The 25864-nt window shown below is 46.9% G+C and overlaps 1 protein-coding gene and 1 pseudogene across 1 annotated transcript in view; both read left to right on the top strand.

Moving 5' to 3' along the window:
• Positions 1-25864, top strand: part of HSPA9 (heat shock protein family A (Hsp70) member 9) — a 236747-nt gene that overhangs the window by 42250 nt on the left and 168633 nt on the right. The window contains exon 6 of the mRNA XM_063928294.1: positions 7101-7174. Within this exon, the coding sequence (XP_063784364.1) occupies positions 7101-7174 (74 nt within the window). The remainder of the gene's footprint in view (positions 1-7100; positions 7175-25864) is intronic.
• On the top strand, positions 12463-12564 carry LOC134938773 (U5 spliceosomal RNA; annotated as a pseudogene).

Here is a 25864-nt window from a genome sequence, read left to right as displayed (position 1 = left end):
CTCCTGGGCTATATGGATGAATTTAACCCCTGCCAGAATACACAGAAAAACGGGAGATAGGCTCCGCCCCCTTCTCGGCGGCCTTATCTCCTCAGCACACTGGCGCCATTTTCCCTCACAGCTCCGTTGGAGGGAAGCTCCCTGGCTCTCCCCTGCAGTCACTACACTACAGAAAGGGTTAAAAAAGAGAGGGGGGCACTAATTACGCGCAGTATTAAAAATACAGCAGCTATAAGGGGAAAAACACTTATATAAGGTTATCCCTGTATATATATAGCGCTCTGGTGTGTGCTGGCAAACTCTCCCTCTGTCTCCCCAAAGGGCTAGTGGGGTCCTGTCCTCTATCAGAGCATTCCCTGTGTGTGTGCTGTGTGTCGGTACGTTTGTGTCGACATGTATGAGGAGAAAAATGATGTGGAGACGGAGCAGATTGCCTGTAATAGTGATGTCACCCCCTAGGGGGTCGACACCTGAGTGGATGAACTGTTGGAAGGAATTACGTAACAGTGTCAGCTCTGTATAAAAGACAGTGGTTGACATGAGACAGCCGGCTACTCAGCTTGTGCCTGTCCAGACGTCTCATAGGCCGTCAGGGGCTCTAAAGCGCCCGTTACCTCAGATGGCAGATATAGACACGGATACTGACTCCAGTGTCGACGGTGAAGAGACAAATGTGACTTCCAGTAGGGCCACACGTTACATGATTGAGGCAATGAAAAATGTTTTACACATTTCTGATAATACGAGTACCACCAAAAAGGGGTATTATGTTCGGTGAGGAAAAACTACCTGTAGTTTTCCTGAATCTGAGAAATTAAATGAGGTGTGTGATGATGCGTGGGTTTCCCCCGATAACAACTGATAATTTCTAAAATGTTATTGGCATTATATCCTTTCCCGCCAGAGGTTAGGGTGCGTTGGGAAACACCCCCTAGGGTGGATAAAGCGCTCACACGCTTGTAAGAACAAGGGCTCTACCCTCTCCTGAGATGGCCGCCCTTAAGGATCCTGCTGATAGAAAGCAGGAGGGTATCCTAAAATGTATTTACACACATACTGGTGTTATACTGCGACCAGCAATCGCCTCAGCCTGGATGTGCAGTGCTGGGTTTGCGTGGTCGGATTCCCTGACTGAAAATATTGATACCCTAGATAGGGACAGTATATTATTGCCTATAGAGCATTTAAAAGATGCATTTCTATATATGCGTGATGCACAGCGGAATATTTGCCGACTGGCATCAAGTCTAAGTGCGTTGTCCATTTCTGCCAGTAGAGGGTTATGGACACGACAGTGGTCAGGTGATGCGGATTCCAAACGGCATTTGGAAGTATTGCCTTATTAAGGGGAGGAGTTATTTGGGGTCGGTCTTTCAGACCTGGTGGCCACGGCAACAGCTGGGAAATCCACGTTTGTACCCCAGGTCGCCTCTCAACATAAGAAGACGCCGTATTATCAGGCGCAGTCTTTTCGTAGGCAAGCGGGCGAAAGGTTCCTCATTTCTGCCCCGTGACAGAGGGAGAGGAAAAAGGCTGCAGAAATCAGCCAGTTCCCAGGAACAGAAACCCTCTCCCGCCTCTGCCAAGCCCTCAGTATGACGCTGGGGCTTTACAAGCAGAATCAGGCACGGTGGGGGCCCGTCTCAATAAATTTCAGCGCGCAGTGGGCTCACTCGCAAGTAGACCCCTGGATCCTTCAGGTGATATCTCAGGGGTACAAATTGGAATTCGAGACGTCTCCCCCTCGCCGTTTCCTAAAGTCGGCTTTAACGATGTCTCCTTCTGACAGGGAGGCAGTTTTGGAAGCCATTCACAAGCTGTATTCCCAGCAGGTGATAATCAAGGTACCCCTCCTGCAACAGGGAACGGGGTATTATTCCACACTGTTGTGGTACCGAAGCCGGACGGCTCGGTGAGACCGATTCTAAATCTAAAATCTTGAACACTTACATACGGAGGTTCAAATTCAAGATTGAGTCACTCAGAGCAGTGATTGCGAACCTGGAAGAAGGGGACTACATGATGTCTCGGGACATCAAGGATGCTTACCTTCATGTCCAAATTTACCCTTCTCACCAAGGGTACCTCAGGTTTATGGTACAGAACTGTCACTATCAGTTTCAGACGCTGCCGTATGGATGGTCCACGGCACCCCGGGTCTTTACCAAGGTAATGGCCGAAATGATGATACTCCTTCGAAGGAAGGGAATTTTAGTTATCCCTTACTTGGACGATTCCCTGATAAGGGTAAGATCCAGGGAACAGTTGGAGCACTATCGGTGTAGCACTATCTCAGGTAGTGTTGCGGCAGCACGATTGGATTCTCAATATTCCAAAATCGCAGCTGATTCCGATGACTCGTCTTCTGTTCTTAGGGATGATCCTGGACACAGTCCAGAAAAAGGTGTTTCTCCCGGAGGAGAAAGTCAGGGAGTTAACCGAGCTAGTCGGGAACCTCCTATAACCGAGCCAAGTCTCAGTACATCAATGAAATGGTTCTGGGAAAAATGGTGGCTTCCTACGAAGCAATCCCATTCGGCAGATTCCACGCAAGAACTTTCCGGTGGGACCTGCTGGACAAATGGTCCGGGTCGCATCTTCAGATGCATCAGCGGATAACCCTGTCACCAAGCACAAGGGTGTCTCTCCTGTGGTGGTTGCAGAGTGCTCATCTTCTAGAGGGCCGCACATTTCAGGACTGGGTCCTGGTGACCACGGATGCCAGCCTGCGAGGCTGGGGAGCAGTCACACAGGGAAGGAATTTCCAGAGCTTATGGTCAAGCCTGGAGACATCACTTCACATAAATATCCTGAAGCTAAGGGCCATTTACAATGCTCTAAGCTCAGCAAGACCTCTGCTTCAAGGTCACCTGGAGTTGATCCATTCGGACAACATCACGGCAGTCACCCACGTAAACAGACAGGGTGACACAAGAAGCAGGAGGGCAATGGCAGAAGCTGCGGGGATTCTTCGCTGGGCGGAAAATCATGTGATAGCACTGTCAGCAGTATTCATTCCGGGAGTAGACAACTGGGAAGCAGACTTCCTCAGCAGACACGACCTCCACCCGGGAGAGTGGGGACTTCACCCAGAAGTCTTCCACATGTTTATAAAACTCGACAAGTATTGCGCCAGGTCAAGGGACCCTCAGGCAATAGCTGTAGACGCTCTGGTAACACCGTGGGTGTACCAGTCAGTGTATGTGTTCCCTCCTCTGCCTCTCATACCCAAGGTACTGAGAATTATAAGATGGAGAGGAGTAAGCACTATATTCGTGGCTCCGGATTGGCCAAGAAGGACTTGGTAACCGGAACTTCAAGAGATGCTCACGGAGGATCCGGGGCCTCTACCTCTAAGAAGGGACCTGCTCCAGCAAGGACCCTGTCTGTTCCAAGACTTACCGCGGCTGCGTTTGACGGCATGGCGGTTGAACGCTGGATCCTGAAGGAGAAAGGCATTCCGAATGAAGTCTTTCCTATCCTGATCAAAGCCAGGAAAGATATAACCGCAAAACATTATCACCGCATTTGGCGAAAATATGTTGCGTGGTGCGAGGCCAGTAAGGCCCCGACGGAGGAATTTTCAACTAGGTCGATTCCTACATTTCCTGTAAACAGGAGTGTCTATGGGCCTGAAATGGGGGTCCATTAAGGTTCAAATTTCGGCCCTGTCAATTTTCTTCCAAAAAGAACTAGCTTCAGTCCCTGAAGTTCAGACGTTTGTGAAAGGGGTACTGTATATACAGCCTCCTTTTGTGCCTCCAGTGGCACCTTGGGATCTAAATGTAGTTTTTGGGTTCCAAAAGTCACATTGGTTTGAACCACTTAAATCTGTGGAGTTAAAATATCTCACATGGAAAGTGGTCATGCTGTTGGCCCTGGCCTGGGCCAGGTGCGTGTCAGAATTGGCGGCTTTATCCTGTAAAAGCCCTCATCTGATTTTCCATTCGGACAGGGCGGAATTGAGGACTTGTCCTCAGTTTCTCTCTAAGGTGGTTTTCAGCGTTTCACCTGAATCAACCTATTGTGGTGCCTGCGGCTACTAGGGACTTGGAGGACTCCAAGTTGCTAGACGTTGTCAGAGCCCTGGAAATATAGGTTTCCAGGACGGCTGGAGTCAGAAAATCTGACTCGTTGTTTATTCTGTATGCACAAGCTGGGTGCTCCTGCTTCTAAGCAGACTATTGCTCGTTGGATTTGTAGTACAATTCAGCTTGCACATTCTGTGGCAGGCCTGCCACAGCCAAAATCTGTAAAAGCCCATTCCACAAGGAAGGTGGGCTCATCTTGGGCGGCTGCCCGAGGGGTCTCGGCTTTACAACTTTGCCGAGCAGCTACTTGGTCAGGAGCAAATACGTTTGTAAAATTCTACAAATTTGATACCCTGGCTGAGGAGGACCTGGAGTTCTCTCATTTGGTGCTGCAGAGTCATCCGCACTCTCCCGCCCGTTTGGGAGCTTTGGTATAATCCCCATGGTCCTTACGGAGTCCCCAGCATCCACTTAGGACGTTAGAGAAAATAAGAATTTACTTACCGATAATTCTATTTCTCGTAGTCCGTAGTGGATGCTGGGCGCCCATCCCAAGTGCGGATTGTCTGCAATACTGGTACATAGTTATTGTTACCAAAAAATCGGGTTATTGCTGTAGTGAGCCATCTTTTCTAGAGGCTCCTCTGTTATCATGCTGTTAACTGGGTTTAGATCACAAGTTATATGATGTGATTGGTGTGGCTGGTATGAGTCTTACCCGGGATTCAAAATCCTTCCTTATTGTGTACGCTCGTCCGGGCACAGTATCCTAACTGAGGCTTGGAGGAGGGTCATAGGGGGAGGAGCCAGTGCACACCAGGTAGTTCTAAAGCTTTACTTTTGTGCCCAGTCTCCTGCGGAGCCGCTATTCCCCATGGTCCTTACGGAGTCCCCAGCATCCACTACGGACTACGAGAAATAGAATTATCGGTAAGTAAATTCTTATTTTTTATCCCTGTAATTTGTAAATGCTAGCAGTAGTGTCCATTAATATGTGGCTAATAAGATCATAAGAATTTACCATGCCTCTTCGCCTGTACCATCTGATTTAGAGTTATTATTCATCTGATAATGTCAAATATTATCTTAAAACATAAAGCTATACACTGTTACCGTGGAGCCGCTATGGCCGCTAGACTTATTACACACACTACGGACTAAGTACGCTATTTGCGTTCTGAGTACCGTATGGATACGCACTTAGCGTATCAGACGCTGTGCCGTGGGCGCGACGCATACGGATTGAAATACTGCAAACCTTATTAATGAAACAATGTGATAATATGCTTATACTTTAAACCCTTTTAAATAGCACTGGCGATACAAAGTATCCGCAGTGCATACACCTTAACAATGCAGGTTAATCTACTTTAAAATCCCAGGCAGGAAAGTGAAAACACAACACTGTGGTAAACCACTGGGCTCTAACACTGCCGTGGATTATTCAGAGAAAAGGGGTAAACAGATACAAATCATACACTACAGGCTAACAAGGAAATCTAAACAGAATAACAGAGAATAATGGCTACAGAGAATATACATACGTGGGGAATCGTTTGCAAGCGCGTCCTGGACCAGTCCTCAGCTATCTGGTAGAAAGCCTTCAGAGTCTTGTGTGACCAAGCCTACTGCAAGCTCTATTTATTCACTTCATCCAAAAAATACAATGGTCACTGTAATCCCTTTGTCTATTGGACACAGAGATGTACCTTTTCATTACGGGAGAGGTCATAGGTTGATTTGAAAAGGTGGGCTATGTCTTTCTCAGCTGCTCTTGTGGGTGGCCTCCTCTGGATTCCCCCCGCATACTTAATATAATGTAAACACAGTTAATTGTCATATTCTACTTGTGTACATAACTATACGCAGGAGCAAGCGATCCTTTCCTAACACTGGAATGTTACCCTTAAAATACCCTACAGCTGGATACTAGACATCACCTACCAACCTTTATCTGACCCTTCCTATCATGCAAAGACGAATCTCTCTGTCCAGGAACTGTTTAAACTAATATTACTCGCTGTCATGGTCTAGGGGAACTACATCTACAAAATGCACTAATTGGGTTAAATATGCTATATTCTAATAGCACACTCCATGCTCACAAACTCCGCCGTAAATACACATATCATGCGCACGAGTCGCCGGAGCGTCTTTTACGCAACTTGCGGATATGTGTACGCACGGGGGACCAGGTGCACGAGCAGCGTGCATGTGCATGAGGGGTTAGAACAAAGGATATGTATAACAATATTTTTCGACTTTGACACATCTGATGAAGAATGTGCAAGTTTGCAAGTAATGATGTTTAGTTGGGGATGGGGATGGGGATGTGTGACCGCCAGTCACAATCCTGACGGTGGGATCCCGACTGTTACATGGCCTGCGGGGGGGCGAACGCAACAAAGCCCCTTGTGGGCTTACTGCGCTTGCCACGCAGCAGGCTCTGCTCACTGCACTCTCCACAGGTTCTATTCTCATTCTACGGGTGTCGTGGGAATAGTCCCTGTTGATTGGCTTGCTGACTGGTGAGATTTTCAGGTGCCAGGATCCTGGCATTGGTATTGTAACCGCTAGTTACATAACTGCATACCATTTAGTGGGCATGCAGATTCTTATTGGAGTCCATATAAGCTTTTGTTTGCAAAGATAGACATTAATTAAACAACAATACCCAAACCCTTAATCGCTTTGGGGTTGCTTCCAACAGAGGTAGGGGCCCAAAAGGATGGGGACTGTATGAATGGTCATTTATGAAAACAGGGGAAGACAGAATCAGGGATGCTAAGGGGTGTATTCAATACAGGTTTTAGACCCCGTTTCCGACCATGTCAATTTGGCTTTAAAAAAAAAAAAAAGTTTGATTGGCAGAGTCTGGAACGGGCCAGACCTGTCTGGTTTGGCCGCGGCACTGAATACTGACCTGTCGGATCCTTTCTGTCGAAAAAAGGATCCGACAGGTATTGAATATACCCCTAAGTGTTTATAAAATAATTAAAGTAGACTTAAGGTGAATACACACGGTGCGATGTTTGCTTACGATTTTGTTTTGTTTTTTTCCTTTTGAAGAAAATTATCTGGGTCATTCTGCTAAGAATGCTGTAATTACTGTCCCTGCCTACTTCAATGATTCCCAAAGACAGGTAAGTTGGCGTTAATTGGCTAATTTTCTTTTTCCAATAGAAGTGCTTTTAATTAATGGTACTTCATTGGTTACAATGAACTGTGTGTAATCTGCCCCTGTGACGATGTATAAACAAAAAAATGAAGATAAATATTGGCTACTTAACGTGCTAATAAGCTCTGCTAATGTTATCTATAGTATTCTAGATCCAGCACCAAGGAAATAAATATTTCCGACAAGGGACCTTACAGATATGTTTTAAAAACAGGGTGGCATTTTATTTACACCTGAACATATTCTGTCGGTGCTACCCACTGATTCATGCATATATACAAATGGAGCAAAGGAAAAGGGAATCTGTTTCGAAGAGGGTACACTCCATCCCTTCTTAAATGTAAAAACCTTTTACTTTCATCCAAGATGGACACTGGGATGGTGGGTGTAGTGGGAGGTGCAGGAGTCAGGGCACTAAGAAGGTAACTTCTTTGGGAGTAGCATAGGCTCCAGACCCCCCCCTTTATTTTTATTTTTTTAAACGTCCTAGAGGATGCTGGGGATGCTTCAAGAACCATGGGGTATAGACAGGAGACATGGGCACTTTAAGACTTTAAATGGGTGTGAACTGGCTCCTCCCTCTATGCCCCTCCTCCAGACTCCAGTTAGATTCTGTGCCCAGGGAGACTGGTCACACTCGGGGGAGCTCTACTGAGTTTCTCTGAAAAAAGACTTATGTTAGGTTTTTTATGTTCAGGGAGCTCTGCTGGCAACAGGCTCCCTGCTTCGTGGGACTGAGGGGAGAGAAGCAGGCCTACTTCTGTGAGTTCAAAGGCTCTGCTTCTTAGGCTACTGGACACCATTAGCTCCAGAGGGTCCGATCACTTGGTACGCTTAACTGCTCGTTCCCGGAGCCGTGCCGTCACACCCCCTTGCAGAGCTAGAAAAAAAGCCGGATGAGTAAAAGTGACGGCAGAAGACTTCAGGTCTTGAGGTACGGCGCTGCATGCAAACTCTCTCTCTCTCTCTCTCTCTCTCTCTCTCTCTCTCTCTCTCTCTCTCTCTCTCTCTCTCTCTCTCTCTCTCTCTCTCTCTCTCTCTCTCTCTCTCTCTCTCTCTCTCTCTCTCTCTCTCTCTCTCCAGGGGGGGGGGACACCCAGGGCAGCGTGTAGACCTGAAGAATACTGGCAAAAGTTATATGAAAAGTGCCTGGGCACTAAATAAAGACCCCCTCCAGTATAAATATGAAATATTGAGCGGGACTGAAGCATGCCGGTGAGGGGGGCGTGGCTTAGCCCTCGCAGCTCTGACCAGCACCATTTTCTCTAAACAAGCTGCAGAGACTCTGGCCCTGACCTCCAAATTGCTGTACAAGTAACTGTGCAAAACGGGGGGGCACAGTAAATTTGGTGCTAGTATCTTTATTATAAAAGCGCTAACAGGTCTGAGGCATTGTATGTAAGGTTTCAGTACCGGGATAGGCGCTGGGATGTGAGCTGGCAAACTCCCTCTGTGTCTTTCTAACAGGCTTTGCTGTTGGTCTGTCCCCTATAGCCCAGTGTGATTGTGGGTGTCGGTACGTGTGTGTCGACATGTCTGAGGCTGAGTGCTCTTCCCAGGAGGAAGCTGGAGTGGGGACAGAAGGCGGTGGGAGTGACCCTGTCTGCACCGCCGACTGCTGAGTGGGTAAATATGTTGAGTGTTTTGAATGCAAATGTGGCTCGGTTGACTAAGAGATTAGATAAATCTGAGTCTAAGAACCAGACATGGAGGAACTCCATGGAGGATGCATTGTCACAAACTCAGACTCCTTCGGGGTCACAGAAACGTGCATTTACCCAGATAACAGATACCGACACGGTCTCTGATTCCAGTGTCGACTATAGTGATGCCAGATTGAATCCTAAACTGGCTAAGAGCATTCAGTGCATGATTGTGGCGATAAAAGACGTATTGCATATCACGGAGGACCAAGCTGTTCCTGATACGAGGGTCTGTATATTTAAAGGAAAGAAACCTGAGGTAACGTTTCCTCCCTCTCATGAACTTAATGTTTTTTTTGAAAAGGCTTGGGAAAATCCTGACAAGAAGGTACAGGTTCCCAAAAGAATTCCAGTGGCATATCCGTTCCCCTCTGGGGACAGAGATAAATGGGAGTCAACCCCCACAGTGGATAAAGCTCTGTCGCGTCTATCCAAAAAGGTGGCGCTTCCGTCTCCTGACACGGCAGCCCTAAAGGATCCTGCGGATCGTAAGCAGGAAAGTACACTAAAAGCCATTTATGTCACTACAGGTTCGCTTCTCAGGCCTGCCGTGGCTTCGGCATGGGTGAGTAGCGCTATTGAAAAGTGGGCAGATAACTGGTCATCTGAGATGGATACCCTGGACAGGGATAGCGTGCTTTTGACTCTGGGTCATATCAGGGATGCTGCAGCATATTTAAAAGAAGCTGCGGGGGATATTGGCCTTTTGGGATCAACGTAATGCAAATGGTTCTTGACCTGACTGCGCTCATCCCCTACAGTTCTAAATGATTGTGAAATAATACAGCTCAGTAAGCTAGATACTATAAAGAAAAAGTTTTACTTGCATAACACAATGATAATAATCACACTCAAATATGAAGTGAAATGAGAATGAAATAATAAAAATGAAATAAAATGCATGAAACGGAATTCACGATCCTGTGCTCCAATGGGGAGCACTTAGCATATAACTCAGTCCTTGTGCCACTGATCTTAATAATCAATTCCTTGTAGTATTTAGCATGTGTGCAATAGCACACAGACTAATATGCTGGAAATGGTTGATAAGTCAATTTGTGGTTCCTTAATAAGGCTCACGGGTATAGGATAACCCCGGTCTTTACCGGTCTGTAAAAGTTCCTTTCAGTGTCTGTCTTTATAACAGAGGACGGCGTCCCGTACCTCTGTAAGTGAAAGCAGGTGTGAGTGCACTCTCGCTGCGGCCATAGTGATAAGGGGTTCAGGTGCGGGGGACAGAGAGATCTCTCGGCGGCTCCGGACAGACTTGCCGCTTGATTCGTGTGCCCGCTCTGCCGGTTCGTCCTGTTACGGATTTCCCCGTGACCCCGCAACACTCGCCGGGCTAGTCGTGGTCACGAGGGAGGGAGCTTCGCCGTAGGATCTAAACGAAAGAAAAGACACCTGCGCTATGTTGTACCAGTGGGTTAATCCCTCTAATCTCTCAGAAAATCAAAATGACATAATTAATAATAGAGAAAATACAATTCAAAAAGGACGGTAGGTTTTATGTTGAATTAATAAAATAATTTATTAAAATATTTGAAAACATATAGAACTTATGACATCTATATTTGGCTAAAAAAGACTCAGTTCATGGGTCATCAGCTTAAAAAGCTCAGTTCGTGGGTCAAGGACATTCACTATTCCCCTAGGAGAATTAAATGGTACCTCAGGCTAGGATTCTCTCCAGATTATGGTCCACAGTATAGATATTTGGTGAGTGACAACTTTTGAAAGTCCCTCTTTCTTTTTCATCCACTAGGGGTCACTGGAGTACTCTTGGGATATGGACGGGCGCAGCCGAACAAAGGCACTGAATATTTAAATTTAGGACTCTCCACCCCTCCATATCCCCGAGTACCTCAGTGTACGACCTCAGTGTTTTTTCGGTGCTCACAGCACTAACATCGGCTTGTGGGATTCCCACACTTGTTGGAAGATTTTTATAAATTTTTCATTTTTATTTTGAATTTTTTTTTTAAGCACATCCCTTCCCAGTTTCAAGAAAAACATGGGTCCGGGATAGTGCCGCTGCACGGGCAGCGCATGGCGTGTCGGTCCTCACAAAGAGCACCCTCACTGCCACACGCAGTTCACTACCTGCTGTAAACGGAGCTTGCAGATAGAAGCCCGTCACAGCCATGAACTGCTGCCTGAGCTGGACAGAGCTTACAGGAAGAAGCCCCGTCGCAGCCAGGATCTACTCCAGAGGCTGGACGGAGCTTACAGAAAGAAGCCCCGTCACAGCCAGGAAGAAGCTGGACGGAGCTTGCAGATAGAAGCCCCGTCACAGCCATGATCTGCTGCCTAAGCTGGACGGAGCTTACAGGAAGAAGCCCCGTCGCAGCAATAATCTACTCCAGATGAATAGAGGACTGGACGGAGCTTACACAAAGAAGCTCCGTCGCAGCCAGGACTACAGAGCTGGACGGAGCTTACACAGAAGAAGCCCCGTCACAGCCATGATTTACAAGACAGCTGGACGAGCTTACACATAAGAAGCCCGTCGCAGCCATGATCAGGAGACAAGTAAGGTAGGCTGGGGAACGGGGCGGTCAGCGCAGGCTGCCGCCCCGCTATGTGGGGGTTAATACCTGCTTCCGCTCTTCCGCCCGCAAGGCCCAGCCGCTATGTCTGCAGGCGCCCGTCCCAGCGCTCCGTCCGGCCGCCCAGCTCCGTCCGGCCGCCCAGCTCCGTCCGGCCGCCCAGCTCCGTCCGGCCGCCAGCGCCATACGGCCGCAGACGCTCCCTCAGTCTCAGTACAGAGACGGGGACCGCCGCTCCGTCCGGCCGCCCAGCAGCCTTCCACCCACATGTGCCAGCGCTATGAGGCGGCAGGCTTCCCGCAGGACAGCGTTACAAGGCAAGGTGGAATTCTGGCGGATCAACTATATAAACAGCACAGTGTATAGGCAGCTATATATATGGGACAGGTATTTATAATGTATTGTTACCTGTCCTGGGAGTAATAGGCTATTGAGCCTATATTACTGTCTGTGAGTTTCACAGTATAATAGGCTATTGAGCCTATATTAATGGCTGTTATTTTCACTGTATAATAGGTTATTCAGCCTATATATATTAATGTTAGTGGTTATCACTGTATAATAGGCTATTGAGCCTATATTAAGTCTGTGATTATCACTGTATAATAGGCTATTCAGCTTATGTAAATGCTGTATAAATATATTAATGTCTGTAATTATCATAGGCTATTGAGCCTATATATATATATATATATATATATATATATATATATATATATATATATATATATATAATATATTTATTAATAGAGCATGTGTTGTACCCAGCCTGTGATTATACTGTATAATAGGCTAGATTAACACGGAAACATTTGTCACTTGTTCTGTGATTATCACGGTCAGCATGGCAAAGGGGCCATTTTAACCATGCTTCCTGTTTTCCAGTGTGTAATTCTGGAACATTCCTGCCCTACATCTCTAAGCCACCAGAGGCGCAGGGGTGTTAGTGGGAATTTGGTTCGGGTTTCACATGCCCATGTGAACTGCTTTTCACATAAAGAATACTCTAGTTTCTCTTCACATCAAATAAATCTTTCGCTTTTACTATAGATTTCCGTAGAGAGAAACAACCATGAGTTTCATATAAATATGCTGTTCAGCAATAAAATATATATATGACACATAAGTCGTGCAAGTGTCTGTCCGTTGCCTATTGTGGGGTCTGGCTGCATAGCGAGTAAGGCTCTAGCGCAGACTACAAATAATTTTAAAAATCCTATGTTAAGCATTGGCAATTTCAAATTACAAGAGCGGTAACATCGGAGTCTCGGAAGTTACTCCGCCAGCTCTAACAAAAGACAGTTGTTGACTGGTCTTATAATTTAATGCACGATTCTATGTCAAATCTCACACGATAACTACCAGTGAGAAGGGTACATTACACTCAGATAGGGCGGGGTTTTTGACAACCATACATTGCTAAATCCCAGTGAGTCAATTTACAGAGACGGAGTAGACTCTAACCACTTCTTAATCGTTTCCAAAATGACGCGATCCGCCATTGGTAAATGCGTCTGTGTAAAACAGAATACATTTAGGTCACTAGACTCTATGTATGGAAACAATGAAAAAGAAGCTGCAGAGTATATCTGTAAAGCTTCTGCTAACGCCGGTTACTTTCAGCGTCGCTAGTTTAAGCGCGACAAGGCCAGAGCTTGTTGGTCCTAAATTTGATATTCAGACATTACCGCAGCCAGTATCAAAACGGAAATACTTGTGCCGGCGTTTAATCTCTTTAGACTTCAGTTTTTTCAAAGCGGTGGTACAAAACAGTCACGCCTTGTAACGACACGACGCTACAGTCAGCAAGCCAGTGGCTTGATGACCTCTTAGGCTCTCCATGTTCCAATTCTGGAAGCGCGTCTTTACACGTTACATTTGCGGGGTTTCCAGACATCAACTCATGGATGTCTCAGATATTTACAGATTAAAGGACAAGACTGCCTCTGTCGAACGGTTTGGCAGGTTGCCATTTAGTCTCTGCTGGTTTTCAGCTGTTTTTATATCCAGGCTGTAGTACACCAACAGAGTCAGGGTTATTTATTCCCCTCTGTTTGGGGTAACAAAACCAGACGGCTCCGTCGCAGTCTCAATCAGCAAGTCACTTAATGCAGTTTGAAAATGGATTTTTCTGCGGTTACTATTTGCATATTGGAGCCACAAAATTGCATAATTGCACTTGATATTCACAATGCGTATTTACCCATTCCGGTTTGGTCATCACAGGTTCTAGCGTTTGCAAAACGCCACAACCATTAACCGTTTCACTACCATTTGGCATCGTGTCAACGCCTCGGGTATTTACCAAAGTGATGTTGGTGATGATAGCTCATCTCAGAGTCCTGATAGACGATCTGCTCATAAGAACTCTGTCTCAACAAAGTTCCTCTAACTTGCGCTACTAATGTATACTGCGGTGGCAGATCAAGTTCAAAAACAATCGCATCTAATTCCGTCTAAACGACGTCCATTCCTAGGTAAGATTATAAATACGGTAAATCGAAGACATTTACCTACTACACCAGCAAGAACAAATGTACATCTAGTAATTAGTGCAAAACACGCACACTAGCGGTACATTGCTATATTCGCCAACACGCGCACTAGCGGTACATTGCTGGATTCGCCTGTTAAGAATAATGATGTGTTTCAAAGCGATTTAGTTCGCCGGCCTTCACTCGCGTTTCCCACAGAGGGGCGAGGGTGTATATAATCTGGACGAGAGTCTCAGAGGTTCAGCGACAGAATGCTGTCGATAAATGTCCTGGAACTCCGTGCATTTTACAATGCACTACATGCTTCGCTTTCAGTCTGACCAACAGTCAGACAACGCAACGGGAGTTGCATACACAACAACCAGGGAGAACCAAGAAGCCGCATGGCAATGCGGCAGGTAACTCGAATCCTCAATTGCCCAGAACACCATTATGTGATAATGTCAACGGGGTTCATTCCGTGAGTGGACATCTGTTAGACAGATGATCTCACCCGTCAGGAGTTAGATCCTGAAAACTGGACATTAAATCCAGAGGTCTTTCATATGTGAGTCCACAGAAGGGGGTTACCCTCGGGTATACATGATGGCATCTCGCCACAATTACAGCTCAGTATGTGTACAAAACAACAGATCACAAGGACAGTGGCGGTGGAGTCTCTCACATTCGTGTGGTCATTCAGCATCGTGTATCTGGCTCCACCATTTTCCGCTGCTCTCTCCGTTGCCAAAACGGATCATAAGACAGTTCGTCACAGTCATACTAGTGATATCTCATGGGTTTCGGAGAGCTTGCTTCTCGAATCTCCAAGGAATACTTGCACACGATCTTGGCCCGCTCATAATACGTCCAGCCTGTTACACCAGGGAACGTTCTTTTACCCATAGTTACCTATGTACCTATTACCTATGTACCGCAGCTGCGGTTGACGGGGTGAGGGTTCAGACCGCCCTCTTAAGAAAAGAAATAGGGCATTACAGTATTATACGAGAAATAGGGCATTACAGTATTATACCAACCATGTTACGAGCTAGTAAGCCGCTTAAGGCAGCTCATTATTACAAAATTTGGTGTGCTTACATAGGTGGTAAAGCTCGGAAGTTTCCGACATCATCCTTCAAGTTACCCGTATTCTGTTAAACGGGGTGGGATGGAAAACTGCGTTTATCTGCACTGAGGGTGCAGGTATCTGTGAGGTCAACTTATTTTCAAAGACGTTTGACTCTATTGCGTCTGTACACACCTTTCTACAAGGTGTCATCAAAGTGCAGCCTCCATTTATCCCACCTACAGCGCCAGGTGACTTGAGGTTGGGTTCAGATTTCTTACAGTTTTCATATTTTGAACCCTTACAACAAATGGGGATTAAGTTTCTCACTTTGGAAAACATTTTTCTTCTAGCCTTGGCTTCGGCAAGGGTTTTGTTTGTATATTTGGGTGCCTTGTATTCCAAGCCACCGTATTTGAGTTTTCTCATGACAAAGCAGATCTTCGGACGAATTCCGCTTTCGTATTCTTCACATCAATATACCAATAGTGGGTCCTGTGTGGACAGCACATTCTAGAATTCTGAATGTGGTACACGCATTACGCGTTTATATATGTCCCGAACGTCTACAGTACGTGATACGGATACGTTGTTTGTTCTCGATGATGCTGCCAACTGGAGTTAGCCAGTTTCTCAGCAGACATTATCCAGTTGGATAATAATGACTACAAGTCAGGTTTACTTTAAGGCTAAGTTACAATCGCCTACGTCAGTAATAGCTCATCCCACAGGTTCTGTGGGAATGTCAGACCCAGCGGGTCGTGGAGCGTCTACGACGCGGCTACATAGCCTTCAGTGCACCACGTTTGTGCACGTTTACACGTTATGAATGGTGGCGGCATCAGCATCTAGCTTTGGCTGCCCACTGTTACAAGTATCAAACAGCTCTCCCGCCCACGAGGGAAGCTTTGGTACGTCCCAAGAGTACTCCAGTGACCCCTAGTGGATGAAAAAGAAAATAGGATTTTGGTACTTACCAGGTAAATCCTTTTCTTTGAATCCATAGGGGGCACTGGACGCCCACCCAGAGCAGTTTTACCTGGGTTGTTTTAAGCTCAAAGGAGCTTAGGGTAACACGTTTTACCTAGTTGGTATTAAGCTCAGAGGAGCTTATGGTAACACATTTTCACCGATTGGTTCAAATTATAAAGTTCTATCGGTTATGGTGTCAACTGTTTAGTTGACATTAACTTTATGGGTCAACTTTGTTGTTGTCCGTTATGTTATAGGAATTCTCCATTGTCAACCTCTCTATATAGTTCCTGTTCGCTCAGTAAAAAACACTGAGGTCGTACACTGAGGTACTCGGGGATATGGAGGGGTGGAGAGTCCTAAATTTAAATATTCAGTGCCTTTGTTCGGCTGCGCCCGTCCATATCCCAAGAGTACTCCAGTGCCCCCTATGGATTCAAAGAAAAGGATTTACCTGGTAAGTACCAAAATCCTATTTTTAAGCACAATGTGCAAGCTTTTTCATGCAGGTAGGGATTTTTTTCCCATCTCACCATATCAAGTTGGGTCCAAGGTGGAGAGACCAATTCGTGCCGTCCGGGTCAGTCGAAAGTAGAAAGTTCTCCAATTTAGCAGGGGATAATCAGTGAAATCTGTCCAGCAGTATCGTCTCTACACGTTTCGCTGATGTTAACTACCAGCTTCCTCAGGATCTGTAGGATCTGTTTGGAGCCTGTGGCAATAGCGCACCTCCCCACAACGGAGAAATCACCTGTAGGATTCTCTTGCTGCCCGTCCGTCTGTACGGCTTACCGGTGTCTGCGCCGTGGGTCCGAAGGTCTTGCAGCACTCTCCTGCTGTCCGCTGATGTGTGGTGTTCCTCGTTCGTCTCCTCCAACGCGTTTCAACCATTTAGGTCTTCCTCTGGGAGTCTTTGCAGTGTCCTGACCATGGTTGGTGTTAAATTAGTTAGAGGGCGGGGCTTATGTCTGTTCTTCCTCTGTTCCAATATTTTGATTGGTGGTAGAAATTGTCAATCTTAGACAGGAGTAATTAGGGCATTCCTTCACTTCATCAAGTACTTGATTATCGGAAAAAAGGGGGTAGGCCTGAAAACATGGCAATGCAAAAGAAGATCTGGTATCTGAGAGAGTAATACATTTATTTATTAATAATGACTAAATGTTTGTATTCTTGGATAACCTAAATAAATGGTTAATTGATAAATGACTGAGTTCCTGTGTTTAAATCGTTAGTGCCAAGATGCGGTAACCTGCAACTAAGCTGTTGGTTTTCATCTTTGTTTTATTACAGTAATCTAAAAAAATTCTAATAGTATAGAATAAAAACTCAGGTTCTGGTTTGATCAATCAGCAAGGTGCAAAGCCTATTAGTAAGAAAACTGACGCCTTTTAGTAAGATGACTGATCGTTATGCTGTTTGAAGGTGTCGGGGTGTTTCTTAAGTGTGTCACACTGATGGTAATTACCTTCGTTGTGATATGATTGGTTACCTGGGATGTGGCTACCTTTCTCAATTAGAGGTAATTTATAAGCCTGTGTTATCTAAAGGCTTTCTCATGTATTCATGACCTACTTGCAGATGGACCTTATTTCGTTGTCAATGTTTAACCCTTTTGGTGCCAGTGTACCAAAAGCAATTATTAAGCGCAATTCTACTTTGTTTATTTTTTGTCTAGTCCCCTCCCCTCCAATTCTTCTTGACCTCTTTTAACCCTGTAAATTTTAGTAGTGTGGGGTTTGATCCGTGATGGTCTCTAAAGTGTGTGGAAAGCGAATGGTCTTCTGTTTTTCGTTTAATGTTACGGATATGTTCACTGATTCGAATTTTGAATGGTCTGATGGTTCTTCCTACGTATTGTAGCTGGCATGGACATTCTAGTAGATAAATGATGCCTTTACTGTGGCATGTAATTCTGTCTTTGATTTTGTACATGTAGGAATTGGTTGTGGATTTCTTCATGGTGGTGGGTACCGTGCTTCTGGCTTTTGTCACTTGGCAACCTGAACAGGTCCCACAGTGATAAAACCCCCCTTTGCTCTGTGTCCCATCTAATGTAGTTTGTATCTGGTTCGGTGGTGGTATGTGGCTGTGCGTGATTTTTTTTCTTTGTCAGGAGCCTTTCGATAGATGACTTTGGGATTGGGGGGTAAGATTTTCACTAGATTGTCATCTTGCAGTACTATCGGCCAATGTTTTTTTTTTTTTTTTTAATGATCTTTTTGATCTGATGTGCTTGATCTGAGTATTGGGTGATGAATAGTGGTTCCTCGATTTGCGTAATCTGTTTTGGCTTCTCTTTTGTAGTTTAGAAGTGCTGGTCGATCTATCTTATTGGCTGTTTCAAAAGCTACTTGTACTGTCTCGGAATGATAGTTTTTTTTCTCTAAACCTGTCACTTAAAGCTTTCCCCTGTGTCTCGTAATCACTCGTCTTGGAACAATTTGGGATCATTGGGCCGATGACATGGCAGTCTCGGCTAGGAGGGCGTTGTGGATTCATCAGTGGAATGCTGATGCTGACTGAGACTATGGAGTCTCTACCGTTTAACGGTAGTGTCTTGTTTGGTGACTGCCTCACCGACCTGGTATCTACGGCTACCGCGGGTAAGTCGTAATTTTTACCTTATGTTCCTCCACAACAAAAGAAAACGCCCCACTATCAGATGCAGTCCTTTCGGCCCAATAAATACAAAAAAGGACGAGGGTCTTCCTTCATTGCTACGAGAGGAAGGGGAAAAAAGTCACAGGCTGTGGCAAGTTCCCAAGAGCAGAAGTCCTCCCCGGCTTCTACCAAATCCACCGCATGTTGCTGGGGATCCTTGGGTATTAGAAATAGTAGCCCAAGGTTACAAATTGGAGTTTCAAGACATGTCCCCTCACCAATTTTTTTTTCAGAAAGAGGTAGTTTTGCGCTGCACTACTAAAGCTGTGTCAAAATCAAGTCATTGTCACGGTACCCCCGTCACAACAGGGGGAAGGCTTTTATTCGAGCCTGTTGGTGGTACCGTAGCCGGATGGCTCAGTCAGACCGATTCTGAACCCAAAATCCCTCAATTTCTTTCTGAAAAAATTCAAATTCAAGATGGAATCTCTGAGCAGTGATCTCCAGTCTGGAGGAGGGGGATTTTATGGTGTCGGTCTACATAAAGGATGCCTACTTGCACGTCCCTATATATCCTCCACATCAGGCTTATCTGAGGTTTGCTGTTCATGATTGTCATTAGCAATTTCAGACGTTGCCGTTTGGTCTGTCCACGGCTCTGAGGATTTTCACCAAGGTTATGGTGGAAATGATGGTTCTCCTGCGCAAGCAGGGAATCACAATTATCCCGTACTTGGACGATCTCCTGATAAAGGTGAGATCCAAGGAGCAATTACTGAACGTTACGCTCTCCCTGACAATTCTGCAACAACATGGTTGGCTCCTAAACTTGCCAAAATCATAGTTGGTTCTGACAACACGGCTGTCGTTCTTGGGTATGATTCTGGATACAGAATTAGAGTTTTTCTTCTAGTGGAAAAGGCTCTGGAAATACAGAACATGGTAAAACGGATTCTGAAATCGCAAGTGTCGATTCTTCAATGCACGCGGTTGCAGGGGAAGATGGTGGCGGCCTACGAGGCCATTCAGTTTGGCAGGTTCCATGCCAGGGTATTTCAGTGGGACCTGTTGGACAAGTGGTCCGGGTCTCACCTCCACATGCACCGGAAAATAATACTATCTTCCAGGACCAGAATCTCTCTCCTGTGGTGGCTGCACAGTTCTCACAGGTTCGGGATCCAGGATTGGATCCTGGTGACCACTGATGCAAGTCTCCGAGGCTGGGGAGCAGTCACACAGGGGGAACATTTCCAGGGAAAATGGTCAAGCCAGGAAGCTTGTCTGCACATCAACATTCTGGAATTAAGGGCCATTTACAACGGCCTTCGGCAAGCGGAGCATCTTCGCGGTCTGCCCGTCTTGATTCAGTCAGACAATGTAACAGCAGTGACGTACATAAACCGCCAGGGCGGAACAAAGAGCAGAGCGGCGATGACTGAGGCCACAAAAATTCTTCGCTGGGTGGAGAAACATGCAAGCGCTCTGTCAGCAGTCTTCATTCCAGGAGTGGACAACTGGGAAGCGGACTTCCTCAGCAGACACTATCTCCATCCAGGAGAGTGGGGTCTTCATCAAGAGGTCTTTGCAGAAGTAACAAGTCGTTGGGGAATTCCTCAAATAGACATGATGGCGTCTCGCCTCAACAAGAAACTTCAGAGCTATTGTTCTAGGTCGAGGGACCCTCAAGCAATAGCGGTGGATGCCCTGGTGGCACCGTGAGTGCTTCAGTCGGTCTGTGTTCCCTCCACTTCCACTCATTCCGAAGGTGATAAAGATCATAAGAAGAACAAAGGTTCAGGCGATCCTCATTGATCCAGACTGGCCAAGGAGGGCTTGGTATCCAGATCTTCAAGAATTACTCATAGAAGATCCCTTGCCTCTTCCTCTACGAAAGGACCTGTTACAGCAAGGACCGTGCGTGTATCAAGACTTACCGCTGCTGCGTTTGACGGCATGGCGGTTGAACGCCAAATCCTAGCCCGAAACGGTATTCCCAGTGAAGTCATTCCCACACTACTTCAGGCTAGAAAAGAAGTAACGGCGAAGCATTACCACCGTATTTGGAGAAAATATGTGTCTTGGTGTGAATCCAAGAAGGCTCCTACGGAAGAATTTCAGCTGGGACGTTTGCTCCATTTTTTGCAAGCAGGTGTGGATGCGGGCCTGAAGTTAGGCTCCATTAAAGTACAAATTTCGGCCTCATCTATTTTCTTTCAGGAAGAATTGGCCTCCCTTCCAGAAGTTCAGACCTTCGTGCTGCACATCCAACCTCCCTTTGTGCCCCCAGTGGCACCATGGATTCTTAATGTGGTGGTGCAGTTCCTGCAATCTCATTGGTTTGAACCTTTTGCGTAAAGGTTGAGTTGAAATTCCTTACTTGGAAAGTGGTCATGTTTTTGGCCTTGGCATCCGCAAGGCGGGTGTCTGAATTGGTGGCTTTGTCTCACAAAAGCCCCTATTTTAATCTTCCATGCATATAGAGCGGAGTTGAGAACTCGTCAGCAATTTCTGCCAAAAGTGGTTTCACCGTTTCACGTAAACCAGCCTTTTGTGGTGCCAGTGGCTACTGACGCCTTGGCGGAATCAAAGTCTCTTGATGTGGTCAGAGCTTTGAAAATCTATGTCGCCAGAATGGCTCAGATTAGGAAAACAGAGGCTCTGTTTGTCCTGTGGGCTCCCAACAAGATTGGGGCTCCTGCTTACAAGCAGACTCATTCTACGGCAGGATTGCCGTTACCGAAATCGGTGAAAGCCCATTCTACTAGAAAGGTGGGCTCATCCTGGGCGGCTGCCCGAGGGGCTCGGCATTACAGCTTTGCCGAGCTGCTACTTGGTCGGGATCAAACACCTTTGCGAAGTTTTACAAGTTTGATACCCTGGCTGAGGAGGACCTCTTGTTTGGTCAATCGGTGCTGCAGAGTCATCCGCACTCTCCCACCCGTTCTAGAGCTTTGGTATAAACCCCATGGTTCTTGAAGCATCCCCAACATCCTCTAGGACGTATGAGAAAATGGGATTTTAATACCTACCGGTAAATCCTTTTTCTCTAACGTCCTAGTGGATTCTGGGGACTCCGTAAGGACCATGGGGGTAGACAGGCTCCGCAGGAGACATGGGCACTTTAAGAAATAATTTAGGTTCTGGTGTGCACTGGCTCCTCCCTCTATGCCCCTCCTCCAGACCTCAGTTTGATACTGATACTGTGCCCAGACGAGCTGGGTGCTTTTCAGTGAGCTCTCCTGAGCTTGCTGAGAGAAAATATTTTGTTAGGTTTTTTATTTTCAGGGAGCTCTGCTGGCAACAGACTCCCTGCATCGAGGGACTGAGGGGAGAGAAGCAGCCCTACTCTCTGAAGCTAGGTCCTGCTTCTTGGGCTACTGGACACCATTAGCTCCAGAGAGAGAGTATGCAGGATCTCACCCTCGCCGTCCGGTCCCAGAGCCGCGCCGCCGTCCCCCTCGCAGAGCTGGAAGACAGAAGCCGGGTGAGTATGAGAAGCAAAGAAGACTGTGATCTTCACTGAGGTAACGCACAGCACTGCAGCTGTGCGCCATTGCTCCACACACCTACACATACTCCGGTCACTGTAAGGGTGCAGGGGGCGGGGGGGGGGGGAAGCGCCCTGGGCAGCATTTGGGACCTCTTTTGGCAAAAGTTAAACATATACACAGCTGGGCACTGTACATATGTATGAGCCCCCGCCGAAATTTGCATATTTAAGCGGGACAGAAGCCTGCCGCCGAGGGGGCGGGGTTTCTTCGGCACTCACCAGCGCCATTTTTTCTCCACAGCTCCGCTGAGAGGATACTCCCCAGGCTCTCCCCTGCAGACACACGGTAGAAGAGGGTAAAAAAAGAGAGGGGGGGCACATAATTAGGCGCAAAACACAATATAAACAGCAGCTACTGGGTTAACATTAAGTTACTGTGTTATCCCTGGGTTTTATAGCGCTGGGGTGTGTCATACTCTCTCTCTCTCTCTCTCTCTCTCTCTCTCTCTCTCTCTCTCTCTCTCTCTCTCTCTCTCTCTCTCTCTCCCCCCCCCCCCCCCCACAAAGGGCCTTGTGGGGGAACTGTCTTCAGAAAGGACATTCCCTGTGTGTGCTGTGTCGGTACGCTTGTGTCGACATGTCTGATGAAGGCTATGTGGAAGCAGAGCGGGAACAAATGAATGTGGTGTCTACGCCGACGGCGCCGACACCTGATTGGATGGATATGTGGAAGGTTTTAAATGATAATGTTAATTCCTTGCATAAAAGGTGAGACAAGGCTGAAGCCTCGGGACAGTCAGGGTCTCAACCCGTGCCTGATCCTGTCGCAGAGGCCGTCAGGGTCTCAGAAGCGCCCACTATCACAAATTGTTGACACAGATACCAACATGGATTCTGACTCCAGTGTCGATTACGATGATGCAAAGTTACAGCCTACATTGGCTAAATCCATCCGTTATATGATTATAGCGATTAAGGATGTGTTGCACATCACAGAGAAAACCCCAGTCCCTGACAAGAGGGGGTGCATATGTATGGGGAAAAGAAGCTGGCGGTAACCTTTCCCCCCTCACACGAGCTGAATGAGCTATGTGAAAAGGCTTGGGAATCACCAGATAAAAAACTGCAGATTTCCAAAAGGATTCTTATGGCGTATTCTTTCCCGCCAACGGACAGGTTATGCTGGGAATCCTCCCCTAGGGTAGACAAAGCTTTAACACGCTTATCCAAGAAGGTAGCCCTGCCGTCACAGGATACGGCTACTCTCAAAGAGGCTGCGGATCGCAAACAGGAGGTTACCCTGAAGTCCATTTATACACATTCAGGTACCTTACTGAGGCCGGCGATCGCGTCTGCCTGGGTGTGTAGTGCTGTAGCAGCATGGACGGATACCTTATCTGAGGAAATTGATACCTTAGACAAGGATACTATGTTGTTGACCCTGGGGCATATTAAAGATGCTGTCCTATATATGAGAGATGCTCAAAGAGACATTAGTCTACTGGGTTCTAGAATAAATGCTATGTTGATTTCTGCCAGAAGGGTCCTGTGGACTCTGCAATGGACAGGTGATGCCGACTCAAAAAGGCATATGGAGGTTTTACCTTACAAGGGTGAGGAATTGTTCGGGGAGGGTCTCTCGGACCTGGTCTCCACAGCTACAGCTGGAAAGTCAAATTTCTCTGACGTCCTAAGTGGATGCTGGGGACTCCGTCAGGACCATGGGAATAGCGGCTCCGCAGGAGACAGGGCACAAAAGTAAAAGCTTTAGGATCAGGTGGTGTGCACTGGCTCCTCCCCCTATGACCCTCCTCCAAGCCTCAGTTAGGTTTTTGTGCCCGGCCGAGAAGGGTGCAATCTAGGTGGCTCTCCTAAAGAGCTGCTTAGAGTAAAAGTTTTGTTAGGTTTTTTATTTTCAGTGAGTCCTGCTGGCAACAGGCTCACTGCAACGAGGGACTTAGGGGAGAAGAAGTGAACTCACCTGCGTGCAGGATGGATTGGCTTCTTAGGCTACTGGACACTAGCTCCAGAGGGACGATCAAAGGTACAGCCTGGATGGGTCACCGGAGCCGCGCCGCCGACCCCCTTGCAGATGCTGAAGAGAGAAGAGGTCCAGAAATCGGCGGCTGAAGACTTTTCAGTCTTCATGAGGTAGCGCACAGCACTGCAGCTGTGCGCCATTGCTCTCAGCACACTTCACACCAACGGTCACTGAGGGTGCTGGGCGCTTGGGGGGGCGCCCTGGGTAGCAATGAAAGTACCTATGCTGGCTAAAAATACATCACATATAGCCCCTGGGGCTATATGGATGTATTTAACCCCTGCCAGGTTGTCAGAAAAACGGGAGAAGAAGCCCGCCGAAAAGGGGGCGGGGCCTATTCTCCTCAGCACACAGCGCCATTTTCCTACACAGCTCCGCTGCTAGGAAGGCTCCCAGGCTCTCCCCTGCACTGCACTACAGAAACAGGGTTAAAACAGAGAGGGGGGGCACTTATTTGGCGATATTATTATATATTAAGATGCTATAAGGGAAAACACTTATATAAGGTTGTCCCTGTATAATATAGCGTTTTGGTGTGTGCTGGCAAACTCTCCCTCTGTCTCCCCAAAGGGCTAGTGGGGTCCTGTCCTCTATCAGAGCATTCCCTGTGTGTGTGCTGTGTCGGTACGTGTGTGTCGACATGTATGAGGACGATGTTGGTGAGGAGGCGGAGCAATTGCCTGTAATGGTGATGTCACTCTCTAGGGAGTCGACACCGGAATGGATGGCTTATTTAGGGAATTACGTGATAATGTCAACACGCTGCAAGGTCGGTTGACGACATGAGACGCAATTAGTACCTGTCCAGGCGTCTCAAACACCGTCAGGGGCTTTAAAACGCCCATTTACCTCAGTCGGTCGACACACACGGACACTGACTCCAGTGTCGACGGTGAAGAAACAAACGTATTTTCCATTTGGGCCACACGTTACATGTTAAGGGCAATGAAGGAGGTGTTACATATTTCTGATACTACAAGTACCACAAAAGAGGGTATTATGTGGGGTGTGAAAAAACTACCTGTAGTTTTTTCCTGAATCAGATAAATTAAATGAAGTGTGTGATGATGCGTGGGTTCCCCCGATAGAAAATTATTGGCGTTATACCCTTTCCCGCCAGAAGTTAGGGCGCGTTGGGAAACACCCCTTAGGGTGGATAAGGCGCTCACACGCTTATCAAAACAAGTGGCGTTACCGTCTCCAGATACGGCCGCCCTCAAGGAGCCAGCTGATAGGAGGCTGGAAAATATCCTAAAAAGTATATACACACATACTGGTGTTATACTGCGACCAGCGATCGCCTCAGCCTGGATGTGCAGCGCTGGGGTGGCTTGGTCGGATTCCCTGACTGAAAATATTGATACCCTTGACAGGGACAGTATTTTATTGACTATAGAGCATTTAAAGGATGCTTTTCTATATATGCGAGATGCACAGAGGGATATTTGCACTCTGGCATCAAGAGTAAGTGCGATGTCCATATCTGCCAGAAGATGTTTATGGACACGACAGTGGTCAGGTGATGCAGATTCCAAACGGCACATGGAAGTATTGCAGTATAAAGGGGAGGAGTTATTTGGGGTCGGTCCATCGGACCTGGTGGCCACGGCAACAGCTGGAAAATCCACCTTTTTTACCCCAAGTCACATCTCCGCAGAAAAAGACACCGTCTTTTCAGCCTCAGTCCTTTCGTCCCCATAAGGGCAAGCAGGCAAAAGGCCAGTCATATCTGCCCAGGGATAGAGGAAAGGGA

Source organism: Pseudophryne corroboree, chromosome 6, assembly GCF_028390025.1.
Source record: "Pseudophryne corroboree isolate aPseCor3 chromosome 6, aPseCor3.hap2, whole genome shotgun sequence".
In the NCBI taxonomy this organism is placed as follows: Eukaryota; Metazoa; Chordata; class Amphibia; order Anura; family Myobatrachidae; genus Pseudophryne; species Pseudophryne corroboree.
The sequence above is the reverse complement of the archived record's forward strand: the minus strand, read 5'-3'. Positions and strand labels throughout refer to the sequence as shown.